At 33.9% G+C, this 13,840-nt stretch overlaps 2 protein-coding genes across 4 annotated transcripts; one reads left to right on the top strand and one right to left on the bottom strand.

Annotated features, from left to right (window-relative positions):
- Positions 1-834: 834 nt before the first annotated feature.
- On the top strand, positions 835-1,687 carry LOC111779280 (uncharacterized). The gene is made up of 3 exons (XM_023659396.2): positions 835-922; positions 1,182-1,316; positions 1,453-1,687. Exons 1-3 carry the CDS (start codon positions 869-871, stop codon positions 1,531-1,533), a joined length of 270 nt encoding a protein of 89 aa, XP_023515164.2. The 5' UTR covers positions 835-868; the 3' UTR covers positions 1,534-1,687.
- A 769-nt stretch (positions 1,688-2,456) lies between these two features.
- LOC111778901 (protein BLISTER) lies at positions 2,457-12,801 on the bottom strand. 3 transcript variants are annotated; one of them, XR_002812613.2, is made up of 14 exons: positions 12,220-12,799; positions 10,727-11,417; positions 9,928-10,604; positions 8,806-8,925; positions 8,036-8,101; positions 7,188-7,298; positions 6,166-6,242; positions 5,338-5,405; positions 4,787-4,897; positions 4,482-4,654; positions 3,880-3,948; positions 3,513-3,677; positions 2,779-2,938; positions 2,457-2,706 (listed from the first exon to the last, which is right to left on the bottom strand). XR_002812613.2 is itself a non-coding variant. In XM_023658903.2 (13 exons), the coding sequence occupies exons 1-13, from the start codon at positions 12,295-12,297 to the stop codon at positions 2,858-2,860; spliced, it is 2,487 nt and encodes an 828-aa protein (XP_023514671.2). In that variant the 5' UTR covers positions 12,298-12,799; the 3' UTR covers positions 2,457-2,857. The 3 variants fall into 3 exon arrangements, 2 of the variants coding, with proteins under 2 accessions (XP_023514671.2, XP_086975419.1); XM_023658903.2 differs by having other exon boundaries at positions 2,457-2,938; XM_087119293.1 differs by lacking the exons at positions 2,457-2,706; positions 2,779-2,938; positions 3,513-3,677; positions 3,880-3,948 and adding an exon at positions 3,979-4,320 and having other exon boundaries at positions 12,220-12,801.
- Positions 12,802-13,840: the final 1,039 nt, after the last annotated feature.

Here is a 13,840-nt window from a genome sequence, read left to right as displayed (position 1 = left end):
TTATATAGTCTCAAAATGAAACTACTAAAGTTATTCTAAAAGTTGTAACATTCATACTTAATGCCCACGATTAACCATCATGTAATTGTAACCTAAAGTAAATTAAAAGTTTTAAAATAGATTAATGAAATATAATAAATCTAAATTATTTTAAATGTTAATCCACCCAAAATTTATAACATGAAATTTTATTTTTCTTCAATCTAGCATGAATTGAAATAACTTTTAATAATTTCAACTATATTTTCTTCCTATCTTCATGGAAGCATATTGTATGATTAATGTCTCTCGGTTCATATCATATCATATATATATATATATATATAATTCATTTAGTTTTCTCCTCATATTATATATATATATATAATTCATTTAGTTTTTTCCTCAATTTTCACCAATAAAAATATGGTCAAATTAATTAAAAAAAAAACTTGAACTGTTCGTGAACTTTTAAAAGTTTCAATGATATCCTTCCATTTAAAAAAAAAATCTAAAAAATATCCAAAAATACCGAGAATATTTTAATTAAATTAATATAAAAATAATATCTTATAGTTATATACCTATAATTGTACTCTAATAATAACATCATTTAAATTTTTTGAATAAAACTACTAATTCAAAAGGTAAATCAAATTATTTTGGTAACTAATTGGTTCCCCATATTTTTCTCTCTATTCTCAACTTCTTTTAAGTTTTGAGTGAGTCAAATCTCTCTCTCTCTCTCTCTCTCTCTCTCCTCCACGTGTCAATCTAAAAAAGCAACCTCTAGACTTATATAAACAGCCTCAATAAACTTCAAAACCCAAAAAAAAAAAAAAAAAAAAACAATTATCTTCCATTGTTACAAAAAAAAAAAAAAAAGGAGATGTCTAGCATGCAGCAAAGTTTCAATGATGACCAAACCAAAAGCCTAACTCAGGTGATTGAAACTATGTTTCGATATTCGTTGTTTTTGTTTTGTCGTACTTTCTTGTATGTTTGATTATGGAACGATCTTATTTTTTTGTTTTTAAAACTATTTTTTAAATACAAGAACTTTTTTTTGGGTTTGGATTGAAATTGAAGTGAAATAGATATCGAGCGTGATTTGAACGATCTCGATCTTGATGTCGTGAATAGTGATTTTTTGAGGGTAAAGTTTTGGAAATGGTTAAGAATTGGTTTAAATGATGAGGCAGGCAAGAACAGAAGAATGGATGGAAGCTACCCAATCCACAGGCAATGAACCAAGAGACATTTTGCCTACTGATTCAGCTCAAGCTCAACTTTCTGCCCACCATGACAAACAAGAACCTGTTACTTTTCTCCAACAGGTTTTTCAAAATTTTTCCTTTTTTTTTTTTTTTTTTTTTTTTTAATTTTTTTTTGATAAAAATACGTGTAAAGAGCTTCTCGTTCGGGTTTGGGTTCGGGTTCGGGTTTGAATTGTGATGCTTTATTTTGTTGCAGACTGGAGAGAAGATGGTTCATATGGCTCAAGATGCTGTGGACACAGTGAAGGAAACACTTGGAATGGGTGACAAGAAATGAAGAACACCTAAGTTCTTTAAATTTCAAATTATTAATTTGATTGATGAAGTTTATTATTATTAGGTAATATTTTGTTTGGAATTTGGATACAAATCCTCTTGCTTTTTGAATGTAATAAAGCATAGCAAGATAATACAAGGCTTCATTTTTCGTACCTCCGAGTTTGATAGTGATTACTTGATCTGGTTAGCTAATAGTCACGCACTTCCAAATTCCAACGATGTCCACTCCAATTTGAGATATATAGTTGAATAGGCCAATTAACTTCCTCTTAATATCGTTCCGAGCCAGAACTAAGCATGTAAAATTGAATATTTCTTAACTATGCTTGAACTGTCGCAAGATTCCGCACATTTAGATGCGGTCTAGATTCACCAAAGTTGATTTCATCTCTCTTTGCTTCCTACCATCTGATTTTTCTTCTTTAAAATGCTCACTTATTTATAATTCCAAGTTTTTTATTCTATACTAAGCCATGCCTTCGTGATTAAAAATATTAATCAGATCACTTCTTATGAATACGGAAACAATATTATTTCTGGTGTCATTATCCCTACTTCTGCAGCTATCGGGTTGCACTTTTACCCAACTTGATGATGGTTATTGATGATGGTTATACAATGGTGGTCCTTGTGAGCTAATTGTTCTACACTTCTTACTTGGTGTAGCATGTTACATGGGTCGAGAGTGGGAACTTGGAACATAGTTTCCATCTGGGTATGCGTCCTTGGATTGTTGTTGCATTGAACTAGTTCATAGCCTATTAGAAGTAGAAGACGCTCTATTGGGATCCTCACGAAAAAAAAAAAAAAGATTAATACTCCATATTGTTTTTTTCGTTCGACTCGAACCTAAGAATCCCTTAAATATGATACAAAATGGATCTAATTCTATCGTTCATTGGAGATTTCTCACGAACAGTATTGAAAAATGAAAACAATGTGGTAATTTTCATCATTGGGCTCAACTCAATCCCTTCAAGGTTATCATGATGGTTACAGAAACAATGTAGGCAAAAGAGTAAAGAAGTGCAGAACAAAAAACAAACATTACAACTCAAAACCCTATTTCCTTTCCTGTGTAAGTGTATATCAAGTAACACTCCCACCAAAATTTGTGAAGCTCCTTTTCCATCTTCCTTGAAGAAATAACAATTTGGATGGCCTGGGTAGCCTGCTTCTTTGATGTAAAAAAGAATTAACAAACCGACACGAAATGTACAACTTATGATCTCCAATGTATTACCTAGCAACTTGAAGGATCAAAGAACAATGGAAGCTTCAAGCATTGGCCTTCCACTGTCAATGAATCACCCCCCACAATCTCAAAGAAGCTTGCTGGTTCTTCGGCGCGATGAGCCACTCGGAAAGAGCTTCATAATCCATCCCAAGACTCTCTCCACCACCTAAGAATGAGAAAATTTATATGCCTGACTGAACTAATTCCAACGATAAGATCAAACCATACTAGTGCCCAAGTCTACCGCTAGTATATATTATCTGTTTTGGCCCGTTAAGCATATCTGCTAAGGAGAGGTTTCTACACCCTTATAAGAAATGCTTTGTTCCCCTCTCCAACCGATGTGAGATCTCACAATCCACCCCCCTTGGAGGCCAGCGTCCTCGCTGGCACACCATCCGGTGTCTAGCTATGATACCATTTGTAACAGCCCAAGCCCAAGCCCACCGCAAGCAGATATTGTCCCTTTTGGCCTGTTACGTATCATCGTCAGCCTCACAGTTTTAAAATGCGTCTGCTAGGGAGAAGTTTCCACACACTTATAAGAAATGCTTCGTTCCCCTCTCTAACAGATGTGGGATCTCACACTAAGCCAAACTCCAATTCTTTTTCTAAATGTGCAGCATTTATTTATACTTAATCCCACCCCCCACACCAGAACACGTGCAAGTGCATACAAACACAACGAACAACACAAGACACATGGCAGACTATGATGACTTAATGAAAGATAACAATACCTCATCGCCTTCATCTGCAAGTACTATATTTTCATTTTCATGATGCACTGCGCGAGAATCAAGATGCCTCACAGGAACAATCTCACCGGCCATACTTTGAGCAATCAAAAGCTCTAATCTTTGAGTTTGTGCTTCTAGTTTCCTAGTGAGCTCTTTGTTCAACTCCTTCATAAAGAAACAAATAAATGTACAGACATAAAAGACTCGGGTTGAGGGACAATATGAGCAGTCTAAAATTCAGTTCCTAACATACAGGCTTGAATCTCCAGCCAATTGTATTTTTTGAAGGTAGGGTAATAGCTATTAAGGTGAACATGTATAAAAGAACCGATAGTGTGTACAATATTCAGATTGGACAAAAATTTACCTTCAACCTAGTATTGCCAGTTAACTCAGATGCCAAAGCTTGTGTTAACTCCTCTTTCTCTAAAGCTAACTGCAAATCAATAAAATCCATCATCACAAGTCAATAATATTGGATACATTAAATAACTTATTCCTCTTTTCTATGTGGTTAGGAAAGAAACCATCATATCAATAAATCTCCCATGAGACAGAGGCCAACGAAAAGGATGCTCAATTTGCTTTCTTTATAAGGATATGTGTGTGTATGTGTATATATATGAAACGGAAACTTGTATATTCATATCGAGAAAAGGAAGACAACTTAAGGGCAAGGGGTAGAGATAACCCGCTCCCCAAATCACCGGGGTTTATTATTGAAAGACGAGAAGAAGTCAATTACTCACTTTAATGACTGCAAAAACCAATAGGGAACAAAAGCTAAAACAATTGAAACAATAATCACCTAAAAAGAGGAAAATAAAAAAAGATGATAAAACCCCCAAGATAAGTATTACAACTTCTATAGCGAATTCTTAACTCCTGAAACTAGACATAATTTATATTATATTTTCTTGTATATAACAAGAAAAAAAAAAAAAGTTCATATTCATTTATGGATGTTACCTCAGCCATTAGAGCATTGATGTTTTGAACCGTCCTCATGTGATCGGGAGGGACAATGACTGATGAAACTTCAGTAGTAGCATTTTCAAGCAGCATGGGAACTCCGGAGGTATCATCTTCAGTAAAAGATGTTCCATCTTTTACTTCATGGTTAGAAGTACCAGGAGTAGTATCTGTATTCATTGCATGAATTAAACATTGAATACAAAAGTAAATAAAAAATTACTGTGACAAATTTTATGTTGAGAAAAAAGATGGGTGAAGTAAACTTATGAAAAAGAGATGAAAAAGGAAGCTCTCATCACCTAACTCTTCTGTAGATGTCGCCATGTCTTTTCTATTAGAAGTATTGCTAATATCAATAGACTTTCCACTTGTAGAAGCTTTTTGATACTTCGACTGCAGCAGCTTCTTCTCTGTTAAAAAGAATGGATGAAATGACAGATAACTATGATGTTATTTAAAAGATGGAAGCCAGAAGGGTCTTCTTAAAGTGTACCAAAAAATGATATCATCACGTCAGACCGTTCACGATAGGAGGAAAAATGCTAACAAATAACACCGAAACAGCAAAGAAAAAAAGTGTGGATCTACTTGTTATCATTTCTAAAAAACAGAACACAAACAGGCAATTATTTTCAAGAACAATTATGGTCCCATTTAATTCAATACTCTCTTCCACGCAGAAAAAATTAATCACAAAAGAGATTGTCAAACAATCCACCATCTCCGATAAACAAATATCTCAAATGTATTGTTTCTACCACTATTAGAGAAATAGAAAAATAGTAAAGCATTCAAATTAGTCTATTAAAATTACAAACATTATTTTTACGACAATCTTCATTACGCTTACCTTCCTGAAGAGCATCAATAGTTGACTGAAAATCTTGACGTTCTTTCTCCATGATAGACATTTTCTTCCTGCAGGATCCAATAAAATTATAGTTTATTTTTAAGCTCCAGTTAGTAAGAACAGCTAAAGACAAAAATCCTTTATAACGGATAACCTTCCATTGATTAAATGAGAAGTAAAAAATAAGGAAAACTAAGATTGCTCCAAAATATGAACTAATTACACATGGAGTAACTAAAAAGAGTAGAGCAAAGACAAAAACTACACAAAGTTGAAGTGAAAAATCATGCCAAACTCAACTTCCGCCCATACTTTTTTTTAATAATAAATAAAAAAAATACAACCCATTATTTCATTCTAACCACAAGCCTCACAGTTTGAGGCACTCATGCATAACATAACATCTCTGGCTTTTAACTGAACTGTGATCACAGAAAGATTCTAAGTTCTCCCTAAAATTTGTATGAAACACCAATGAAATTCCCGTCTCACTTCGTTTTCCTTTACCTTTGGTTGGTGAGGCTTTTTATTTTCCGTATGGCCTATCCTAGAAGTTCTCCCCTTTTTTTCAATGATATTTTTTGTCGGAAAAAAAACAAAACAAAAAGTTTTAAATAGGTGCAATGCTTAGCCTAGTCATCCAAAACACTTGATTTCCATGAATAGCCATTTCTGGAACTTTACCAAACAAAGAAATAACCATGTCAAAATAACTGAACTTTACCAAACAAAGAAATAACCATGTCAAAATAACTGAGGAACTTAATGTGATGATTGGTTTAAGAACCAGAGGTTATTTGTTAATGGCCACAATATTGGATGACGTACTTGTATGAAGAGATTTCAGCTTCTAAGTTCTCCAATTGCCTCTCCAGCTTTAACTCATTAGACCTTAGTCTTAAGGCCTATATAAATAAATAAGAAACACATTTTAGACATAATTAATCATCCAAACAGAATGCAAGTAGGACTCTGGTCCAATCCCTAAGCAGGACGGTCAATGTCATTCATTGTCATATGGAAAGCATAACAAGAATATGTTAAATTCCTCAATTAAATCCAAACAAAATATATATTTAACCAGTCAAATGAAGAGCGACATATCTATAATGCAACAATGGATAGATAAACCATGAAGAGTGCTAATATCAAAATCCAAAAAGGATGTCTACCCAAATCACAACAGTTGCATTTTACAGCTTAATTTGAGAGACATTCTGATCTAAATGAATGTCATTCCTCGACCTCCAAATTATGCATATCATAATCAACTTGGAAGTCTTCAGTTTGGAAGAAATCTTCATTAGATGATAAGGCTTTAAATAAGACTTTGGTTTTCAAGGTGCTTTTCTAATTATTCTTAATGACCGAGGAAGATTTCTTTTTCAAGGATGTAATCATTTGGGCGGAGAAGAAGGCAGCCCAATTAAGACAAATATCTGGAGAGAGAACCCAGAAAAAATCTTGGATTGAGAACACCAAAGAGAGGATTTAAGAACTCCTAATTTCCCCCTTCAAAGTTTTTCTATACGGTTCCTGAAAACTCCTCCAAAATAGAGCCATATGTAGTCTTTATTGAAAATCTCAACGACTGGATTGATCAACTAGAATTCGAATTGGAAAAGCTTCACAAAGAAATGGCTCTTTGTTTGGAAGTTCATTCTAGAAAGAAGCTAGAGCTACAAGTTGAATTCAAAAAGGAGACGCAGATGTAAAATTCCCAAAAAAAAAAAAATAATACAAAGATATGCTACTTGATCCTGAGTTTGAAGTCAAAGATCCTTTTGGAGAACTATAAGTTCACTTTTCAACGGAGGAAACCTACAATTATGATATCAAAAAATCATTACCTTATCTTCAAGACCAATTACTTCAGAAGCTATCAGCTTGGCACGTTCATCAGCTGCATTACACTCTAGTTGTACATTTGCATACTCAAGTTTGATAGATTCCAGTTCAACCTGGTGAAGTGAAGGAGTCACACACACATACACATGTATATGCACACACGTCTGTACAATAATTGGGGAAAACTCCACATTTCATAAACATGTATAATATTTTTTTTATAAATCTGCTCATGAAGCATTGTAGCAGCAAAAAGTACTTCGAACGTGAAATCTTCAAGTCTTCAAATTAATGAAAATATGCAGGTGTGAGAACTGAGAATGACACATCTGGCACAAGCTACAACAGTAAGTTTAATAAACATCACACATAATGCAAGTAAGGAAAGGTAAAATGGATTCAATTTCACTTCCAAAACTCCACAGGAGTCAAAGGCATCTCACAAAGTCTCCGGACAACACTGTAACAGTTCTTTGGATATATCAGGACAAAATTAATATAAATCATCTAAATCCCCATGCTAATTCATGACTTGAATCTAGAATATCAACAATGATCAAGTCAATTAAGAAGATAGAACTAAATTGGATACCAATGATTAAAAATTATATCCAGCTTTCAGTTGAATACATGTCTGTACTATTGTAGCATAATTCGTTCTTAAAACAAACTTCTCACAAGCACACTCTTCATGATCCATAAAAAATCCAGAGGAATACAGAAATCGGGAAAGAAAATCAAAATAACATCCATTGTGGAGGCTAGTCACCCCATTTCAGTCTGGAAACTTGATCTTCAGTGAAAAACTAACAAAAAGGAAGAAACTAACTGAGATAAGAAAAAGACTAACCATTTGCGTCTTCATTTCCTCTTGTAACATCTCCATATCAGATTTTAGTTGGTTGACAACACTTCTCTGAAGGATTACCAAGAAAAAGGAAAACAGAAATAAAAGAGTTCAATCAAAGCCATATGGTTATCAAGAATTAATCTCACATTAATTTAATTTCGAAGAGTGTCAACGTGAAAACTGCAAATGTTTAAAGGGCTCCCACTTGCTTTTCATTGAACAAATGAAAGATACTAAATGGGGGAAAAAACACACTCTAATTGATCTTCCTTAGAAAACAATCGTAAATAAATAATAATAATAAAAAATAAATAAATAACAATATGAAAGGGGCACCTAAAAACATGAACCATGCCATCTTCTATATCCAGACAGCCTATAAGACATTAGATTCTTCAACTTGTAAGAAACAACGTCTGATCATTAAAATAAAAGGTTTAAATTTGGAATCGAACTCTATGATTCATCACAAGAATAAGGATGCTCAAATGGGAAGGTGGTTGTTTCTTCGTATAATTATTGGTTGTGAAGTCACATCAGCTGGACAGAGGAACTTTTTAATTAAAAAATATATATACAGATAACGCATGTTAGCAGAACAGTCAAATTTTAACAAAACTGTAAATGTCTTAATGATGAAAGCCATAGTTTATTACTTAGTCAGATATCAAGACCAGCAAAATATAGAAAGGAGGTCATGAACAAAAAATGTTTAGTCATCGGAAAGGTGATAACGTTACCTGATACCCACGCAGATTCTATAAACTAACCTGTTTATTGTAGCTATCTGTAAGAGATGAATTTTCAGCAGCTAAGGACTCTGCTAAAGCCCTTGAAGCCTCCACAGATTTTTGTAATGAGAATTTCTCTTGTGTCAAATCTTCAATGTGCTGAACAAGAAGAAAATTCAAGACCACAAAGAATGTCAATGGAATATAATCTTCACGAGAGAAAGAAATGCAAAGGAAGCTCAAGAATGAAAAAAAGTTAGAAGATGGGAAAAACATTTCCCAAGAAGCACAAAAAGGTATGTAGTTCATCATTTATTCAAGCAGTATCATTTCTTTGCAACATCTTCATTCTATCTAGTACGTGGAGTCAAATAAATTGCAATAGTAACATTTCACCAAGTTCAGCTATCTATTATGAAAAAAAAAATTAGTAAGATCTCTTCAATAAGCTTCTGGAAGTTTTAAATTAACCTGTTTTCCTTTTGATGGATTAGGCTAAGGGTCAACAACACTTGAGCTATACATAATAGGAATGTCCATTGAAAGATTCAACAATAAAGAAATGTCTTGGAATGTAATTTTCAAAATCAATCAAACTACTACAAAGCAAGAGGACTCATCTCAGTATGACATGAAAATAATGAAGTAAAGGAAATAAGATTGTCTGCTCCTTCAAGTGAAGGTATGCAGCAACACCAACTTGAAATTCTCAATTTTAAGTAACTCACTTGGATCGGAGTTCACTCCTTGCAGTAATTTCATATCATCAATAAAACTGTTTCTTATAATGATAATGATTAAAAAAAGACTACTCAAGTTTACATAAACATGGGAAATACTTGATTCTATGCAGAAAAACAAATGGGGTAGAACCTCAGTACTCCAAGATGTATAGTAGACTATATTTTAAATATAACTGCATAATCTTCTCAACTCGTTAACTTTTCTAGTTGGAAATACTGTAGAAAGGGTCCAAAACTCAGCCCATCCCAATACCAATTGCAACTACAGGAACACATATAAATTATCTTTTAGTTTTGGTAAACTGATTTAAATAAAAATTCAAAAAGAACATAATATAATCTTTCTTGGCATATTGCAAATTTACATATTAGATGGACCAGTTCCAGATTCAATGACCACAACCAAATATAAAAGTACCTGCTCCAAAGCAGCAAAATCTTCATATTTCTTGGATGAATAAAGCTCGTGTTTCTTCTCCAGCATACTATCCTCCTCAATCCCTACAATTGGCTGGTCCACACCCTTAGCAACAAAAACTGGAGGAAAGGAATTGCTATATGATACTGGAGTGTTTTGAGAGGAAAATTTTGAGGATGTTCCCGCTGTTTTCATATCCATTAATGGCTTCTGAAAAGGCAATGACTCTGAGCCATCACGTTCGTTTGTTCTGAACCCATCAGATTTGATAAGATTCTGAAAAGAGAAGGATATTGTGGCCTCTTTTTCATTTGCTTTAAACCCATCAAATATTCTAGATCCCTTATCATGTTCAGCAACCCCAAGAAAACTCCCTGAAGGAGCCTTGGGTACAGTAAGAGAATCAAGAAATGATGAGCGAGACCTCCTAAAACTATTTTCAGATGATGTTGTGTATGATGGTTCATAGATGGAGGGGCTTCTCGAGTCAGTATTCGAACCAGCAGATTCAGATGACTGCATGTTTGCAGGCTTGATTCTAGTAAATTCAGTTACATCAAAGGGCTTTAGTTGTCCAAGATCAGATGTCTGCTCTCCAATGAATTCAGAAGTTCTGTGCACATTTTCCCCAACTTCTTGGGAACTATATCCTTTTCTACTTGTACTATTAAAGAAGCCTATAAAAAATACAAAACAATCCGTTATCATCAATCCTCCCTGGATAGAACATGAAAAAGAATAAGAAAAAAGAAATCAAACATCACAAGATATATAGAAATTGAAATCCAGTCAAAATTACCATCATTAGATGACGTGAAAGAATGTCCACTAGCCAAAATATTGTTACTACTGGAATCTGTATATTGTAAATTTCCGATAGTATTCTGTGGAGAAATATTTGCAGAAAACTTATGCAAAGGACCAGAGCTCTTAAGTATAGAATTTTCTTGACCATCTCTTCTATAGAGTGGTCCATCCACCTCACGGAGAGCAGACTGACCAAAAACATTATCGGTCTCTTTACTTGCGTGTTGCCCAATGCCAGATGCACTCCCAAACGGAATTCTAGCCTGGGAGCCAACTCCGGAATCCTTATTTATCTCTAATATTTTGTTTCCGCTAATACCATGTGTGGTTCCAGAGAGCCCTTGACCATTTGATGGTTGCTTCACCGGTTTAGCAGACAAGGCTCCATCCCCATTTCTTGTAGAAGGATAGTCCGCATGTCTTTCATTCAAGACATGTTGATCAATATTCTGAGAAAAGCTATTTGTATTTCTGTCATCTTTGACTACCACAGAGGATGATGCAATAGCAGATCTGCCAGCTCCATTCGTTGTCGTAGCTCCATCAGAATTCGTAATTCGTTGAGCATGTTCAGATTCTAAAGGTTTCTTCTCCTGGGAACCACCAGCTGAAATGTGGTTTTGGCTTGGTGGTGCGGCTTTCTTGACTCGTTCTGCTGCCTTTTTCTTTCTGAACTCCTCTAACTGCAAGAAAAAGGAAGTAATCAAATTTTACATACAACAAGAATCAATGAAGTGATAAAAGAAAAAGGGGCACTTTCTCCAGTTTCTGCTATCGCAATCATTTGTCGCTCCGATTACTTCATCCATATGATGTGTGATGTTTTTTTTTTTTTTTTTTTTTTTTTTTGCATAGAGAAGATAAGGCCTTAATGTCAAAACCTTGGGTAGACACAACAGAACAACCAATTTAATGATAGAAAGTACTCAGAAAAAAAAAAGTTTCAGAACTTTTTCATAATCTTCTTTAGGTAGGCCTTTACACATATATTAAAAAATAAAAGTTCTGGAACGTGCTTAAAGCTATCAGACATCCGTTACAATCCTCTGAGTAAGTTACTATAATCCAGATATAAAGCTGAACAAGCACCAAAAGGTGGATCAATTCCCTATCATAGATGCAATCGATATCGACCCTGCAGCTTAAAACATTTGGTCAAAAGTACAAGCATCAAGCAAACAAGTTACAGCCAGATACTTGGCAAAGGAAAACATCAGCATTGACGTATCTCCCCTTCCACAAAACGGATATAAGAAGCTCTGTGTGTAGGGGAATATTATATAATATAGAAACCAAAAATTTCCTAATGCAAATAACAGAAGTTAGCTCCCTAAATTTGTAAATGAAAATCAAACGTTTCCCTAGCAGTTCGATCGTCGTCAATTAATCCCAACTCAACCAGCCTATTGCATACAGAATCTCTACGTTGATTGCCGATGGTTTCAAATAAAAAACGTTCGAAGAAAAGAGAAGAAAAATCCATACCCGACGCTTCCCTGCTTCCAAATGCTCTAATTTCCGAGTGGAAGCCATCGAATTGGGCAAAACCTGAGCCGAAGCCATCAAAACAACAATCCCCAGCTCAAGCAAACAATCACAAAGAAGCCTAAAATCCTTATGACGACACCATTACCGGGTATAAAAACACAACCCCACAAAAGGAATCAAACCAATCACCCCGAGCGGAATACAATGAATCTAAACCAAACACTGCGAGACTAAATTAGCAGAAAAGGAAACCGAAAATCATGATAACCGTCAGGAAATTGATGGGGGAACCAAAAAATGAAAGAATTACGAATTGCGGTAGGAGGAAAATGTTGTTGAAAACAATCCCAAGTTATAAAAGGAGGCGGATTCCAATCGGATCGGACAAGAGGAGACCTGTGGGGGGGGAAAATGTACAGCAATCTGGCAGATCTCCTCTGCTAACTTCGATCCCTGTATGTGTGCGTTGGTAGATTGTTCTTACAAAGGAAAATTTTGCGGATTTGCTGTTGTAATTTGGGTGAGGCGTCGAAAAAATTTCCCCCAACGCCTTCAAAACAAATAATAATTTTTAAAAAATTTGTATCATGAGAATAACGGAAGCGTCAAGCATGTGTTTCATTCCCTGTGTTCGTTCGCGGCGGGGAAATGTTTAAAATTAATTAGCAATTAAAAATTTTAAATTATAAATTTATTCTGAATCCAAATTATTCTTAAAAAAATTCGTACATATACTCTCGATTTTATAACAATTAAAATTTTAAATTTACTACAAAAAATTCGTATCATCCAAATTAAATATTGATTTTTAGTGTATTAAAAATTAATTAACATATCATGACAAAAACGACCTATCTAAGTAACAAGAAGAAAGGGTACTGCTCCACATCGCCCGAATTATTAAATCGTACAATTAGATCGAGCCTAACATCTGTAGATGGCATCCGACCTTCCTTGATTCTTGTTCGTTTTTTTTTTCACTCTGTAAAATTAGACTATCGACAAATTTTAAAACATATGAACTAAAGAGTTATTTAAAACAAAAAAAATAACAAACTTACACGTAAATTTTAAAACTCTAAAGTTTGAAGGGATTAATTTTTAATCCATCTATAATTTTCACAATATATGAAAATGACCAAAATACCCTTACATTATCTCGCTCGTCAACCGCTACTACCACCATCAATAACATCTCTAAGCTTCACCGGTGGAACGATTTAGTTTTTGTATAAACTTTCTCAACTCTATTTTGGAACAATTTAATTTTTGTATCGAACCTTAACATCCAATAATTTAATTTATATACTTTCAGATTTATAACAATTTAATATTTTTCGTAAGAAATTTTATCAAAAATAAATGTTAATTTATTATAAACAATTTAAACTTTATAAATTCTAAATATACACGAAATTCTTAATTAATATATTGATCTATCTTCGAAGTTAATGATTTAAATCTTATATTTAAAGTTGAGAATATAGTTTTAGTCCTTACGAAATGAAAGATATTAAAATAAATCATTACAAATGAAAGTAAAATTCAAGAATGAAAATTGATTTTGAAATTTATAAATATATTTTTATTCATTCAAAATGAATGAAAAAGAAATTTG

Source organism: Cucurbita pepo, chromosome 17 (genome assembly GCF_057944985.1).
Source record: "Cucurbita pepo subsp. pepo isolate OVF chromosome 17, ASM5794498v1, whole genome shotgun sequence".
NCBI lineage: Eukaryota > Viridiplantae > Streptophyta > Magnoliopsida > Cucurbitales > Cucurbitaceae > Cucurbita > Cucurbita pepo.
Note: the sequence above shows the minus strand (reverse complement) of the source record. Positions and strands in the feature narration are given on the sequence as shown.